General features: G+C 39.8%; 3 protein-coding genes across 3 annotated transcripts; 2 read left to right on the forward strand and 1 right to left on the reverse strand.

Annotated features, from left to right (window-relative positions):
• Window positions 1-1,713: 1,713 nt before the first annotated feature.
• LOC128726888 (acidic leucine-rich nuclear phosphoprotein 32 family member B-like) lies at window positions 1,714-2,307 on the reverse strand. Its single transcript, XM_053820730.1, has 2 exons — window positions 2,293-2,307; window positions 1,714-2,181 (listed from the first exon to the last, which is right to left on the reverse strand). The coding sequence occupies exons 1-2, from the start codon at window positions 2,305-2,307 to the stop codon at window positions 1,714-1,716; spliced, it is 483 nt and encodes a 160-aa protein (XP_053676705.1).
• Window positions 2,308-3,502: 1,195 nt separating this feature from the next.
• On the forward strand, window positions 3,503-5,734 carry LOC128723389 (protein PTCD3 homolog, mitochondrial). Its single transcript, XM_053817122.1, has one exon. It carries the CDS (start codon window positions 3,506-3,508, stop codon window positions 5,582-5,584), a length of 2,079 nt encoding a protein of 692 aa, XP_053673097.1. The 5' UTR covers window positions 3,503-3,505; the 3' UTR covers window positions 5,585-5,734.
• Window positions 5,735-9,479: 3,745 nt separating this feature from the next.
• LOC128723904 (tsukushi-like) lies at window positions 9,480-15,715 on the forward strand. The gene is made up of 6 exons (XM_053817668.1): window positions 9,480-9,598; window positions 9,664-9,803; window positions 9,875-10,432; window positions 10,509-10,597; window positions 10,669-11,007; window positions 15,677-15,715. Exons 1-6 carry the CDS (start codon window positions 9,480-9,482, stop codon window positions 15,713-15,715), a joined length of 1,284 nt encoding a protein of 427 aa, XP_053673643.1.
• The last annotated feature ends 614 nt before the right edge of the window (window positions 15,716-16,329 follow it).

Genomic DNA, 16,329 nt, shown 5'->3' on the forward strand with positions numbered 1-16,329 from the left:
CAAACGTTTACGGCCATTTGACACGCGCTGGTCCGATCGTTCTCATCGGTGATTCCCACCGAAGTCTTCTGGTGCAGGTGAGAAAAGCAACTCTCATCAGCCTCTTATGGAGTTTTGAAGCAATATCTACTTATAAGCCCAGGGGGTGGCATTTAACATTTCAAGACCTTTTCAAAGGTTTTTTTTTAAACATCAGCCACCGTGATATTATACGACAATAAAGGCAGTCTTATCAGAACCTGTGAGGTAGGCTCCGGTCAGAAGTATGACCCCGCTTTATTACCAAACCAGTTTCTTCCACGGACATCCTAATGACTACCGTAAAGCCAGCCATACCCCTATTCGAACCCCCCAGTCCATGGCCATCAATTCGTGTTTATGACTAATAGCGGCCGTATAGCACAAGCTTGCAGTGAGGTCGAGGGTGCTGGAGGGAGAATAAAATGTGAAAAACTCACCACCATGAAGTCCGAATGTAATGAGATAAAAATATGTTTATCGGAAAAAAGAAGTGAAACACACGCACACCATGCTCTACGGGAAGAACATCATAAATAAAAGCCTCATCGCGGAATTTAAAATGCTCCTTTTTTATCCTGTCGTCGTTTATTGAAACCCACGAATCCCGTTGAATGGTAGATGGGAGGGCTTTTTATCGCGAGAGGAAGACGCTGCGTAAATCTTACCGCAAACAAGAACGATGGATCGTCCACCGAGTATTTTGCGAAACGCCAGGTATGGGGCACCAAAATTTTCCCCAGTAGCGTGATTTTCTTTGCTTTTTTGTTCCAGTCATGGCTTCCTCCTCTGGGATCGGCATCAATGGTTTCCCAGGATGCATTATCATTAACATTACCGCGCCACCCTAATTACGCTCGGCTGCGATGTGCGGCTTGCACATTGAGCCTCCGAGTGAGCGAGTGAGTAAGACTGAAGTCATTTGGGTTTGGCCGTTCGTTCGAGAAAAAAAAACATCTTTAAGCGTCATCAGATCTTGCCGATTCGGGCTATTTCTGCTTCTTTTACCTTCGTTCACATTTATTGGTTCCTTCCTTGAGCTCGATTTCATGCAATCTTTTCCAAATAAAACATCACCATTAACGCACCGCGTCATTCTCCCGCCTCCGTGCCTGCCGGGGCTGGAAGACATTCGGTTTCGTCACCTACGTGCAATTATCACCAAGTGCCTGCCAGGAGTTCCCGTTTCCGCAGTTCGCTGATGGAACGGAAAGAATCCGGGCTGCGAACCAACCCCCTAAACACGCGATAAATGCATTCAACTATGCCAACCTGGTTGGGCATACGAAGAGGTTTCTGTCTGTTACCGAACTGCCGAAGAAATACTGCTCAACGAGCAGATGCAACATTTATGAGAACCATTTCGTCTTACTAACCACGAATCCAGAAATCTCTCTACCCGGCTCTGTTTTCCCGCCGATTCAACCATTGGCCAAACCTGGGATCCTCTCGAAAAGATCAACGTGATAGTGTGTCCTACGTGCTAAGTGCAACGCCGTCGCGCTACCCTCCAGATACCGGAGAACGTACTTTTCTCCTCGATCTCTTCAGGAGATCGACACGAGACGGATCGACGGATTGTAAATGTGTGCTCCTTATCAGCAAACACGCATTAGCGAACAGCTAATGGTCGTTACATGACTGTCACAAACCTATTTACAGACGACGATCGATCCGGTCTCGCATACCCCTCGGCTATAACCTTAGCTTCGTGAAGAAGGCCGACTGGACCGACTTCTTGAACTCGTCCGTCAGCTCCGAAATTTCCTCCTGGGTCATGGCGCTCTGTTTCCGTCTCACGTACAGCTCGTTGTAGCTCAGCTCCACGTCGTTGTTTTCGTCTTCCTCCTCCTCATCCTCCTCCTCCTCATCGTCGTCATCATCAGCGCTGCTTTCGGTGGGCTCCTCTCCATCATCACTTTCACTAATAAGTCGCATCTGACCGTAGCCGTCCTCATCAGATTCAGCACTGTCGCAACGGCGCTTCGCGTACGGATCAACGTGATGTGTCAGTACAAAATGGCAGTATAAATCGTCCTCGTGCCGGAACGTTTCGTTGCAATACCCGCAACCGAACTTGATCGTATGGTAGTGCTTCAAGCGGTTGTGCGTCATCAGGATCTCGAAGGTGGAGTAGCGCTGACCGCACAAGTCACACAGGAACTGTGGTGAACGGGAAAACGCAACGAGACCTGATCAAAATCTTTATGCACCCTGACATTTACTCATCGTAGTTCTCGTCTCCCGTTATTCAAGATCACTCCTAGGACTTACTTGGGTTTCAGCCATCTTTTTCGAATGACTAGTAATCAGTAACAGACGCGATGAGGCAGTATCTTTACAAACTCGAAAACAATTGGTTGATGGCACACGTGCACAATATATTGTTTCAGACAAACGGATACGTCCGTACGATTGGAGTTCGTTTTGATAACTAGAGCTGTCGTGATGCAAGCCCAAATATGATCATTGCTTTATTGGGACGTACTCGGCTGTGTTGCGATCCGGTGATCAATTAACACAGGGATGCTAATAAACGATCATTATTGGCGATAGTCTGAAAAAGGGAGGAAGATAATTGTGGTACTCACGTAGTCTAGTTCGAGAAAGCAAGATATTCGCTTGGCGTCATAACACGAGCTATAGTGTTTTGAGAATAGATTAAACGACAAATATTATTGGCAGCTTGACCTGCAAATATAGTACCTTGAATTTGAAAAAATAAATAAATCAATACTAATAGAGGATACAACAGTTGGTCCATCACCTGATCTGTTGGTTAGACCTTGGGCATAAAAATAGATCAGTGTTTATATTTGCCTCGCTTGCTGTAGCCATGCTATAAGGATCTGCATGGATTTAGCGACCATGAATAAATTTTAATTTATTTTTCATGTTGCTACTAGTATTTGGCTTAGGAAATCATTCTCTCATCCTATTATTTTGTTCTCAATACATAAAAATCAATATCTGAGAATTAATTTAAATATTTAAAAAACAATAAGTTACAAAGCCATCAACAACAGTTATTGTATCTTTCGAAACATATCGATCTCCTCCAATATTTAATTTAAAAATTGTGGAACGATAAAAACGAAATATACCGTGACGTCAGAGTGGTGAAGCTTTTGAGTCGTTCACATAAAACATACGGTTGTCCTATTCTTTTCATCCTTTCTCACTCTGGTGCCGGTTTGATGTCTGTACTGTCAAAGGTTGCAATGTTGTTTTGGTAGGCGATTTTGCTGGTATCATTTGTTATTATTAATTTCTAATTCAATACGAACCTAAACTTGCTTTATTCTTTACAGATCCAAAGCAAATTGCTTTGTCTCCGGTTTGCTGATCTCTTGACATAAATGCATGTATAAAGCACGTGATTCTAAAGCATAGAAGGCAACGTGTTACTTGGTCATCGAAGAAGAAGAAGAAGAAAAAGGAACCAAAGAATTGTTACTACGTTATCCAACAAATTCGGTCGGACAATATGAACAATTTGTGTAAATCCATGCATCGACTACGATTGCACTCGTGCAACCGCATGTTGGCGTACGGAAGAGTGTTTTCTGTGGCACAAAGCACCACAACACATCGCCAATCATCTGCTACAACTTCAGCGGTTAAGGAAAAGATTGTCATACCAACACGGATTGAACGAGGTCCAACCGATATATTAATGGCGCTTTCGAGCACCGTAGGGTACGATCCGACTGCGCCACACTACAAATATCATGATGACCCGTACCTAATACCGACGTCAAACGCCAATAAAAAAACATACGCACTTGCCCACGAAGCGGGACGGAAGGCCGCCCTGTGGGTGAGGCAGGAGAACGTACACCTGTTTCAACATCAGGAAGCCGATCCACCAGTACAGGCGTTCGTTCCAACGATGGTGTACACCGAAGAAAGCCAGGTGGAAACGACCGACCTGCAGAAGCTGATTGACGGTGTGGAGGTGAAGGACGCGATCCTTGTTTATAACCTACTGAAAAAGAACGGGATCGAGGTGGACGAGCAACTAAAGCAGCAGCTGCTCGAACTGCTGTGTTTCTACAACCACGACGACACACTTCCAGAGCAGTTTATCGAGGAACGCTGGTTCCGACAAGGTACGGTGGGCCGCGAGCGGCAGCGCAAGACGTGGAAAGACTTCGAGCTGGCGGAGGAACTTTTCCACGGGCTAGAAACAAAGCGGCCGGAACACTACTGTGCTATGATTCGCGGGATGGCGCGATATTTTCAAGTCGAAAAGGCATGGGCTCTCTACCAAGAGACGGTTGAGAAAGGCATCGAGCTGGACACAAACACCTTCAACAGTCTGCTGCACATCGCGTCCTTCCTAAAAGAGAGCTACGATAAGCGGTGGGAGCTTGTGTGCGAGGTGTTGTCCGCCATGAAGCAGCGGAACCTGCGCCCCAACCTCGGCACACTTAATGGGATTCTGCAAACCGTGACGACCATTGGTGGGTACAACCATCCTCGAACGTACGCGTTGCGGACATTGGCCGAGTTCAAACAGCTCGGCGTGGAACCGTCACTCGCGAGCTGGTACTATGTGCTGGTCATCTTTTGTCGAGAGCGGGGTCCCGTTAGCCACGTGCTGCATGACATCCTGAATGAGATCGAGGGCCGCGAGTTCACCATCCAAGACCCGAAGGACACGTTCTTTTTTGTGACTGCGATGGACATCTGCCGAAATCACCTGCACGACAAGGAGTTAGCGAAGCGAGTGAACCAGCTGCTCCACCACGGTGAGAACTACAACTTGATCGGGGATTCGTATAAGGAGTCGATCTATTACCGGCATTACTTCGCACTGCTTGCCACAACGGAACCGCTAGAAAGCTTCCTAGACACGTACCACCTGCTCGTGCCGAACGTCTACATTCCGGAACCATCCGTGATGGAAGACATTCTGCGATCGGTTGAAATGAATGGTGCCCTCGAGCAGCTACCACTACTGTGGTCCCACATGGTGCAGTTCGACCATACAGGGCGCGAAAACCTCGTTAACATGCTGCTGCAAATCATGGTCTCCAATCAACCGTCACCCAGCGACCCTCGGCACAATGGGTTGATCGAGCGGTTCGCCCAGATCGGTTGGGACATGTGGAACCGACTGGAGGAGCGAGTCTCGAACCCAAGGGCTGCAGCCGTCGTGTCATCCGGTCTTTCTGGGCCGATGCTGGGTGATGTCCTGCTGCTGGCAACGCGCGCCGGTGATTTCGAGCGATCGAGCTCGCTTTTTATGAAACTTGTCAAGAACCAACACTCGATAGTGGGCGAACCACGAGTGGATGGGTTGCGGGAGTTCGTAAACCTGTGCGTCACCAACCGAATGCCGTCAGTTGCGATTCAGTGCCTGCAGTATTGCAGCGACAACGGGTACCCGGAGAGCACCGATCTTGGGAGACACATCTTCAACTCGTTCGCGCTCGACCAGAACCAGATCGCGAAGATCAAGAGTTTCGTCGGAGCTGATGCTGTAAGGACGGCCAAGACAGAATCTGCACTTAAACCGGACACCACCGTGGTCTCAACCGAGCCAGCAGTGGCACATTAGCATGATGTTGGACACTATACCAATGTATCACTTAGCGATGGTGGCGGATGGAATAAATTGCGCCAATCCATGTAAAATCTGTTGACAAAATTATATCTCATTCGGTGTGTTTGTTGAAAGAAAATCCGTGGCAATGAAAGCAATGCGTTACAGGGCCTCGAAAGGTATTTCGAAAATGGATCATATCTTTTTATATTAGTCCTAATGCTATCTCCAGTTTCTAAAAATAAGTTATGAGAACAGTCGAAATAATAAACTCATACTTGACATACTAAAACTTAACAACTGCTCTTATTAATTCATTTGAAAGAAAACATTGGATGGTTTTATCGCATAAGCTATGGAATTTTAATCGCATTAAAACGCGCATAAGTAAGTAACTATATAATTTCACAGTGATTAAAAGAGTTCATTATCTAGATAAAGCCGATCTTATAAATTTCCCTTTGGAAAATATCCCCACAAAAGGCACACGAATCCGTCAATCCGATAGTTTTCAGCCATGCCAAACGCCGGCCGAGCTGCAACAAATGCACAAAAATCAATCGTCGCTAAGCAGTATCGATTTTCGGCGTCGGATTTTGAACGCCAAAATCGCCCAATTTGAATTCGCTAGTAACAAGAGATCATGCGTCAAAGAGGATACATGTACCAGCCGAATTCCGCTTCGAACATCACTTGTCACTCAAGGGTTACCAAATTTAATGGATTTCCCCTCCTTTTGTTATCAGTACATATCGCCGATCTTTCCTACGCATAATAATCAGCATCCCGTCTCGTTTGCTCTCGTTTGCTATCGATCGCATTGTTCTAAGCACACTGTAGGATCTTATTGAGCGTCGTATCTTGCTGGTCATAATTTGGTCGCAGTATTTTGCCGGTCATAATAAATTGTGTGGCTGCGTACATTAAATCCTTTTTTCATACAAAACATAGCAGAAAACTGTTTGTGATAAATTTCTCTTATTTAAACCACTGTTCTCCATATCATTGAGCATCTTGTTATCACAAAACTATATGAAACTAGCGGGATTATCAAACACGATGTCCAGCTAGCACGCATCACTCCATAGTGCAAGCAAGATCACCTCCTATGCGCGCCTGGTACAAAATATAGCAGCTTGTCCTTGTTACGCTCACGTGCTGCTCCCGTTATCCGAAATAGTAATCTTTAAGCCCATAGCGCACGTTTTTTTATCAACAGTGCCAAATCTCGCGTGGTTGCGCGTGTTTCTTGCGCACGTCGATATCTCAAAATTCTATCGAAAAGCCACCAATATCGGAACGATTTGAACGCACGCTGCTATCGGGAGGATTTCGGCGTCGGATTTTGAACGCCAAAATCGCCCAATTTGAATTCGCTAGTAACAAGAGATCATGCGTCGAAGAGGTTGCATGCACCAGCTGGATTGCCACACTAAGATTAATGGATTTCCCCTCCAAATGTTATCAGTACATATCGTCGATCTTTCTGGCGCATGATAATCAGCATCCCGTCTCGTTTGCTTTCGTTTGCTATCGATCGGAATGTTCTAAGCACACTGTAGTATCTTATTGAGCGTCGTATCTTGCTGGTCATAATTCGGTCATAATATATAGTTTTGTGATAAAAAGATGCTCAATGATATGGAGAACAGTGGTTTAAGTAAGAGAAATTTATCACAAACAGTTTTCTGCTATGTTTTGTATGAAAAAAGGATTTAATGTACCCAGCCACACAATTTATTATGACCGGCAAAAATATTGCGACCGAATTATGACCGGCAAGATAAGACGCTCAATAAGATCCTACAGTGCGCTTAGAACAATGCGATCGATAGCAAACGAGATGGGATGCTGATTATCATGCGTCGGAAAGATCGGCGATATGTACTGATAACATTAGGAGGGGAAATCCATTAAATTTGGTAACCCTTAGGTGATAAGTGATGTTCGAAACAGAATTCGGCTGGTACATGTATCCTCTTTGACGCATGATCTCTTGTTACTAGCGAATTCAAATTGGGCGATTTTGGCGTTCAAAATCCGACGCCGAAAATCGATACCGCTTAGCGACGATTGATTTTTGTTCATTTGTTGCAGCTCGGCCGGCGTTTGGCATGGCTGAAAACTATCGGATTGACGGATTCGTGTGCCTTTTGTGGGAGGTTTGGAAAGGTTTTGTTTAGCTTAAGTTTAGGCAGTTTTGATTAAGCTTTTTTCTTCCTCATTTTGCTTGTGCACTGTTATTTATCCATTTTTTATGAGCATGCATCATAGATTCTCCATAAATATATGTGTTACGATTTTTTTACCTTTATGTTTAAATCGTAAATTTTTTATAAATTACTACAATGTTTTGAAGGAAATGCCCACCAGCCATGGACTATGCGAAATTATGGAATAAGAATGAATGAATATGTATTTATGGACTAGAAATATAGCTTTGGGGAACAATACGGCCAGGTCGTAAAATTCAAATATAAAAAATTGAGCTTTTAAACTCAAGTCACGAGAGTGCAAAGTTCGTTGTTCGTACAGAAGCAAGTGCGGTAAAAAGCTACGCAAAGAAATCAAATATTATTGTAAGACTCTGAACAGAATTCCTTGCACCAGACAAAAGAAAACTACGATGAAATTTAAATTATATTATAACTAAAAAAAAGAATTTATTGATATTGAAAACAATCAAGCAGTTCTTAACAAATTTTCTGACACGCTAAAGCAATTATCATTTTTTAGCATGAAATTTCAACAAAAATAAATAAAAATTTTTAATTTTATGAATTTTAGAGCACGTTTTTTAAAAACCACAAATAAAAAAGGGTAACAATTTTTTGACCCTTTTTTCAAAATTGAAGAACTGTGCAGGGGTTTTAAGTTCACTAGGTTTGATACTACAGTGCGTATACCAAACATTTTTAAACCCAAACATTTTCACACATTTGCGGTTCGAAGTGGAGCGGAGCGTTTCACCGTTTCATTATTATATATTGAAGTATGTTTTAGGAAAAAAATGAGAAATAAACAATTTTTTTCTTCATTACCAAAGTAAGAAAAACGTAATTTTTTGTTGTTTCTTATGTGGTTATAGCACAAAAAAATATACTTGTTATATAGGTCAAATTTTTGTTTTATTTATTTTTTTGAACAGTAGATTACTGTTTCTAATGGTATATAATATACCCATTATACACCAAACACTACTACTAAAGTAGGCAGTTCAATTGTAGCTGCTGAAATTTGCGCATTTTTCTAGCTTTTTTTTTACTTTGGAGCTTTGTATCTTCGAAGATATGAATGGTAGAAACTGTAATTATAGAATTTTCTTAGTTAACTATATGACTTTCAATAGGAAATATTAGATTTAGCGTAAGCGAATAAATAAAATTGGGACTTATAACCGCCCTTGCCCCTATGTGGACTGATGTTTGCTCTTACGGGTTGTCATAAGTCGAATACTATGCACACCATTGTGCGGCGGAAAAGGATAAGCGCGTAACTTATGAAGAGACTGACAGAATGATAGAGAGAGATCGAGAAAGAGAGAGAGAAAAAAAGAGATAAAGCACTGCAACGCATTGAGCAATTTCAGAAATGTTGACGGTTGCAGAGATATGACTTATTTATTTATCAAACAGTTCCCCTTATCGCGTTTTCCAGTACGCTTTCATGTTCACATTCGTTTAGGAGGGTAGCGGGAATGAACTCTATTCGTTTAGTTTTGCGCGTGATCAGTACCCTTGTATTATGGGTGTGCATTTCTAGTGAAGATCAGCCTTCCAAAGACATATGCCAGTACATGCAATGTACGGAACAGACCAGTGGAGAAGACCAAGAGTCAAGCTGGGATACAGTGGTTATTAGCTTCAATCAGAGCATGTGGCGTAGATACCATAGTTTTCCCGATTCCGATATGTTCGATTTCCGTACCTGGGCCTGGACCGAGCTAGACTTTTTTCAAAACGCAAATAAGAGTTGTGGTGCGTATATCGAGCTTATCTTCAATGGATTTAACACTCCTATAATTAATCTGTAAGCGATGCATTAGTAATTATATAGCTATATCATATACCGATTACATGATTGTTACTCTACAGATTACAGGGACACAACTGTGTTACCAGCCTGAATCTGGACGAGAATCAAATAAGCAGCTTGAAACACAAAGCGTTCAACCAGTTGCCTTATATGAAAAAACTTTCTTTACGATACAATAAAATTTCAGCGATTGACAATGGTACCGTAAGAATGGCGATTGATTTTGCAAAGCAATTATGTATAGCAATTTTATTTTCACATTATCAACAGATTTTTTCAGCCCTCTTCTTCGGATTGAGTATCTCGACTTGTCGTCTAACAACATAATGGATATAAGTGGCTTCAACAAACTTACACGGCACATGTTAAATCACTTAAATCTGTCCCACAATCATATCGTTAAAGTTAGTAGCTATCTATTCAACTTAAGTTCACTTGAAGTGCTCGATTTGTCGAACAATTCGATTAAATCTTCCGAGCCAATCATGTTACCGACAAATTTGAGACATTTAAAGTTAGATAACAACGAAATCGTCACCTGGCCTTTAGATTTCATCCCGGCAAGACTTACAGATCTCTCGCTCAAATTTAACCAATTAAACTACACCAAACCGATCTCAAGTGTGAAACGACTCGATCTGTCCAACAACAGACTCAACAACTTCTGTAGTGACCATTTCTCGTCTCTCGAAGAGCTCGATTTGTCTGGCAATTACTTTGATTCTATTCCGTCATTTCGTTCCAACAAAACACTACCATTACGGAAGCTTGCCTTCAATTACATGCCCAACTTACTCTCCATTCGACAAGAATCATTCGAAGGAGCAGGTACCGATGATCTTAGGGCGCCCTTATGCACTGCTGCTAGTTTTTAACCATTTATTTGTAAAATGTCTTCTTGCAGCAAACCTTACAGAGATCAGTATATCCGTCTGCCCGCGCTTATCTCTAATCGAATCGGAAACATTTACCGGTCTGAATTGGCTGGAAAAGGTGAGCCTGGCTAACGTGTCATATAGTGACTTTGTTAATAGCGTAAATTCTATGCTTCGTTTTTACAACAGCTCGATCTCAGTTACAACAACTTAGAAAAATTGCCCAAAGATATGGCACGCTGGCTAAGGATCAAGGACGGCGTAAACTTGCAGGGAAATCCGATCAAGTGCGATTGCTCTATGCAGTGGTTTGTGGATTACGTTCTTTCACCAATGCACTCTAGACCGGAAATGCACATTCTATTTTTAGAGCTAAAGTGTGCTGGACCAGAGATTTTTAAGGATTTACAAATGGTTCGGTTCACCATACACGAAAATCTGCTATGCCTCCCCATGCAGGATGTTTTGCAGTTGCCGGGAATGCAATGGTTGGAAAAGATCGTCAATAACCTCAACCCAAGCAATCAAGTAATGGCGAAAATTAGTGTTCTATCAATTCTTTTTGTGTGCATAATATTCTTGGCTGTCTACCTCGTTTATCAGCAATATTTCAAGACGAGATACATACCATTAGCGTTGTACTAATCAACGATTTGGTGTCTTGACTGAACCAAGACTTATTCATTTAAACCCTTTACAGTTTTTCGAGAGCAGTACTCGGATACGTTGAGCTTGTATTTACTATTTTGACGTAGCAGTTCTCGGGCAGTTGTTGCTCCTTTATTCTATTCAAATCGCCTTTTCTATTAAAATATCTATCACCACAAACATGGGTATAGGTTGTGGGTAAATGAATGTATTAGAAATTCTATTGTGTGGATAATGAATGCATATGAATGATTTTTTCTATTCTTCGTAATTCAAGAAAGTATTGATGATATTTAAATTATGTTATATAGTTTCTTAATAAATAGGATTCGTTTATACTGAAAACATATCAACAATTTCAACTAAACTTTATTGTATTTTTTCTGAAACACTGTAAAAAACAATTATTTTAGCAAAAAACATGGAAAAAATTTAAATGAATATTTTGATTTTATTTATTTCAGACCATGTTTTACCTAAAACACAAATAAAAAAGACATTTAATAACAGAATCACAGGACTGTCAAGAGGTTATAAAAAAAGGACATCACCAATTATATCGAAGTTGTGATTCCAATTATGGATCTTTATTGCAAATATTCTCAAGGCTTAATGCTTTATCGTACGCGAGTTAAGGGTTTTGGATTGGAATGATGAATTAATTCATCTTATGTCTCGAGTTTAAGGGACGTCTTAATTCACAAATATTCCCTTTCATACTTATCCTTCCCAACATATATATGTTGGGTCGAATTAACACAGATGTAGACAAATATGAAGTCATACATAGAATCTATGTACGCAGATATAATCGTACCTAGTATATCGTAGTATGTGTATGTAATTAGCGTTATCAGTGTCAAGAAATAATTATAAAGTTTATTTTTTTGTGTTTAATATTTTATAAAGCAAATACTAAATTGAAAGACACTTGGCCTTAACAGAAACATGCTTGTAGTACGTTGTTTTACATGATTTATGAAAACCTTAAATTTCTTAGGAAATTTGACCATCACCAGGCGGCTCCATTCACAAATCCACGATAGGTTGTGACTTGCTGGGAAACATTCATATCAAAGTATTATAATGCCTTAGAAAAATCACAAAATGAGTTATATATTAACCTTTGTATTGCTTCATTGTGACAACATCTCGTTGCGATTATAATAAATATGAGAAATCTTCGATATCAAAGAATATACCATCAAAACATCGTTTTTAAGTTTTTCAATTAACATTTTCGACTAAAAAACCATTGTATCTCAGCAACAAGAAGTAACAGGATCATTATGCTAATTTTGTTTTAAAGAAATTTATTGACGAATAGCTCATGAATCATTTCCGAGCTCTTCTAAACGTAACACTCTGCACTGAGTTATTTCTTCGAAATGATGATAAAACTGATATTATTTAGGGTCAATGTCAGCTGCGATACGATTAATGTTTGCTTCTACGGCTTGCAACACGTGGAATACAATGCACACCATTATGCGGCGGTTAAGGATAAGCACGCAACATAAAAAGAGACAGAGTAAGAATGAAAGAAAGATCAAGAGAGATAGAGAGAAAGAGAGATAGAGCACAAACTACAGCGCATTGAGCAATTCCTGAAACGGTTCCTCTGAAAAAACTTATTACTTTATCGATCAGTTCCCCTTACGCGTTTTCCAGTACGCTCTCATGTATTCGTTCGTGAAAGAGGGTTGAGGGAATGAATTCTGTTAGTTTAGTTTTGCGCCTGATTAGTACCCTTGTATTATGGGTGTGCATTTCTAGTGAAGATCAGCCTTCTAAAGACATATGCAAGTACATGCAATGTACGGAACAGACCAGTGGAGAAGACCAAGAGTCAAGCTTGGTTAAAATGGTTGTTAGCTTCAATCAGAGCATGTGGCGTAGATACCACAGTTATCCCGATTCCGATATGTTCGATTTCCGTACCTGGGCCTGGACCGAGCTAGACTTTTTTCAAAACCCAAATAAAAGTTGTGGTGCGTTTATCGAGCTCATCTTCAAAGGATTTAACACTCCTACAATTGATCTGTAAGCGATGCGTGGTTGCACATTAATAATTGTATAGCTATATCACATACCAATTACATAAATGTTACTCAACAGATTACAGGGACACAACTGTGTTGCTAGCCTGAATCTGGACGAGAATCAAATAAGCCGCATCAAACACGAAGCGTTCGACCATTTCCCTTATATGAAAAAGCTTTCTTTACGGTACAATAAGATTTCAGCGATTGACAATGGTACCGTAAGAATGGCGATTGATTATGCAAAGCAATTATGTATAGCAATTTTATTTTCACATTATCAACAGATTTTTTCAGCCCTCCTCTTCGGATTGAGTATCTCGACTTGTCGTCTAACAACATAATGGATATAAGTGGCTTCAACAAACTTACATGGCACATGTTAAATCACTTAAATCTGTCCCACAATCATATCGTTAAAGTTAGTAGCTATCTATTCAACTTAAGTTCACTTGAAGTGCTCGATTTGTCGAACAATTCGATTAAATCTTCCGAGTCAATCATGTTACCGACAAATCTGAGACATTTAAAGTTAGATAACAACGAAATCGTCACCTGGCCTTTGGAATTCATCCCGGCAAGACTTACAGATCTCTCGCTCAAATTTAACCAATTAAACTACACCAAACCGATCTCAAGTGTGAAACGACTCGATTTATCCAACAACAGACTCAACAACTTCTGTAGTGACCATTTCTCGTCTCTCGAAGAGCTCGATTTGTCTGGCAATTACTTTGATTCTATTCCGTCATTTCGTTCCAACAAAACACTACCATTACGGAAGCTTGCCTTCAATTACATGCCCAACTTACTCTCCATTCGACAAGAATCATTCGAAGGAGCAGGTACCGATGATCTTAGGGCGCCCTTATGCACTGCTACTAGTTTTTAACCATTTATTTGTAAAATGTCTTCTTGCAGCAAACCTTACAGAGATCAGTATATCCGTCTGCCCGCGCTTATCTCTAATCGAATCGGAAACATTTACCGGTCTGAATTGGCTGCAAAAGGTGAGCCTGGCTAACGTGTCACATAGTGACTTTGTTAACAATGTAAATTCTATGCTTCGTTTTTACAACAGCTCGATCTCAGTTACAACAACTTAGAAAAATTACCCAAAGATATGGCACGCTGGCCAAGGATCAAGGACGGCGTAAACTTGCAGGGAAATCCGATCAAGTGCGATTGCTCTATGCAGTGGTTTGTGGATTACGTTCTTTCACCAATGCACTCTAGACCGGAAATGCACATTCTATTTTTAGAGCTAAAGTGTGCTGGACCAGAGATTTTTAAGGATTTACAAATGGTTCGGTTCACCATACACGGAAATCTGCTATGCCTCCCCATGCAGGATGTATTGCAGTTGCCTGGAATGCAATGGTTGGAAAAGATCGTCAATAACCTCAACCCAAGCAATCAAGCAATGGCGAAAATTAGTGTTCTATCAATTCTTTTTGTGTGCATAATATTCTTGGCTGTCTATCTTGTTTATCAGAAATATTTCAAGGCGAGATACATAGAAATACCATTAACGTTCTAAGCGTACTAATCAACGATTTGATGTCTTGATTGAACCATGACCCTTTCTTTTAATATATACTGTTGAATGCAAAAAATTCCATTACTTAAGCTACTTTATGTCTGAGATTGATAGTGATTGTTTTCGAAAAAAATCTCGATTAGAAGAATCCTCGTAACTCTCATTCATTGTTACCTTTTTTTCTATAACAACGGACAAAACAAAATCTAACCGAAAAGTCAATATGCCCTTCAACTATAGTAATAATGTCATTAGATATAAGCCTAAATCAAAATCATTCAAAAACAAATGCAATGTCTAATCGAAATGAACACTTTACCGAGTTATTCATCAGTGTATTAATTAGGTCGGCTAGTTTCATTTTTACCTCTAAGCACTGCCTCGCGCACCAATTATAACTAATATAAATAAAAGAGTATATATGGAGTCAATTTTAAAGAGTATTTGTAAAAATAGTGTGGGTTCTATGGTAGACTGATTACGAAAAAAAAGCATGAACGGTCAGATGGAGGCGCCTGGTAATAGACAAATTTGAGTAAATTTTTCTGAATAAAATGGTTGAATAAGCTTAAATGCTTTATGCTAACTGTTTGCATTAGATATATATATATATATATATATATATATATATATATATATATATATATATATATATATATAGATATATATATATATATATATATATATATATATATATATATATATATATATATATATATATATATATATATTACCATAATACTGCAGACAATAGTTTTAGTTTATAACTGAAATCTTTATTTTAATATACACATGATTAATTTAATGCTGTAAATTCAACGAATAAGTAATCTCTAGCCGCGTTCATGAGGAATGAAGATGTTAATAAACTTGCAAGACGGAAGGACAAAAAAAAAGCTTCATAATTACGATATCTGTAATCTGAGGACGTTCTTATTCTTATACGAGCTTCACCTCCAACCTATAGGCCCAGTCCAACAACATAACTCTGAACGTGCAAAAGTGAACAACATAACACTGATCGTGCAAAAGTATATGAAATTCATATCCAAGCTATTCATCTGATTTCATATTTTATTGAAATATAATATTGGTCATTTGTTGTTAAATTTTAGTTTTAACTATTTGAATTTAGTTTTAAGTATTTTTTAATTTAAATTTAAAAATTTTACGAAAAAACAGATCGAGAAGTTGGTGCATACCTACACATTTATTTTCCCTAGACCCAAACAATGGTTTGAATGATGACTTTGGTTTTTTTTTACGTTCTCTTTCACCTTAAACAGTACAGTATAGGTTGTATTGAATGTAATTGAGAATATATAAGGAATAATTTCACGACTATAATATTGATGTAGCAGACGATTGAAAGACACTGTCCTACCCCTCGTACAGATTGTTATGACATAAAGAATGAGGTGGTAAAATATACGGTGTTTGTTTGAGAAATGTTACTGTAGCGAAAAGTTTAGTTAATTTTTAACCTAAACATATGCTCTAGCGTGAATCGAATGTCTGCATTAGAATGCTAGAATAATTTCCGATTAGTCAAAAAAAAATGTGTAAGACACTTTCCGTATTGAATTTGTTTTGGTTTCGACGTAGGACAGTACAACATGA

This window comes from Anopheles nili, chromosome 3, assembly GCF_943737925.1.
Source record: "Anopheles nili chromosome 3, idAnoNiliSN_F5_01, whole genome shotgun sequence".
Lineage (NCBI taxonomy): Eukaryota > Metazoa > Arthropoda > Insecta > Diptera > Culicidae > Anopheles > Anopheles nili.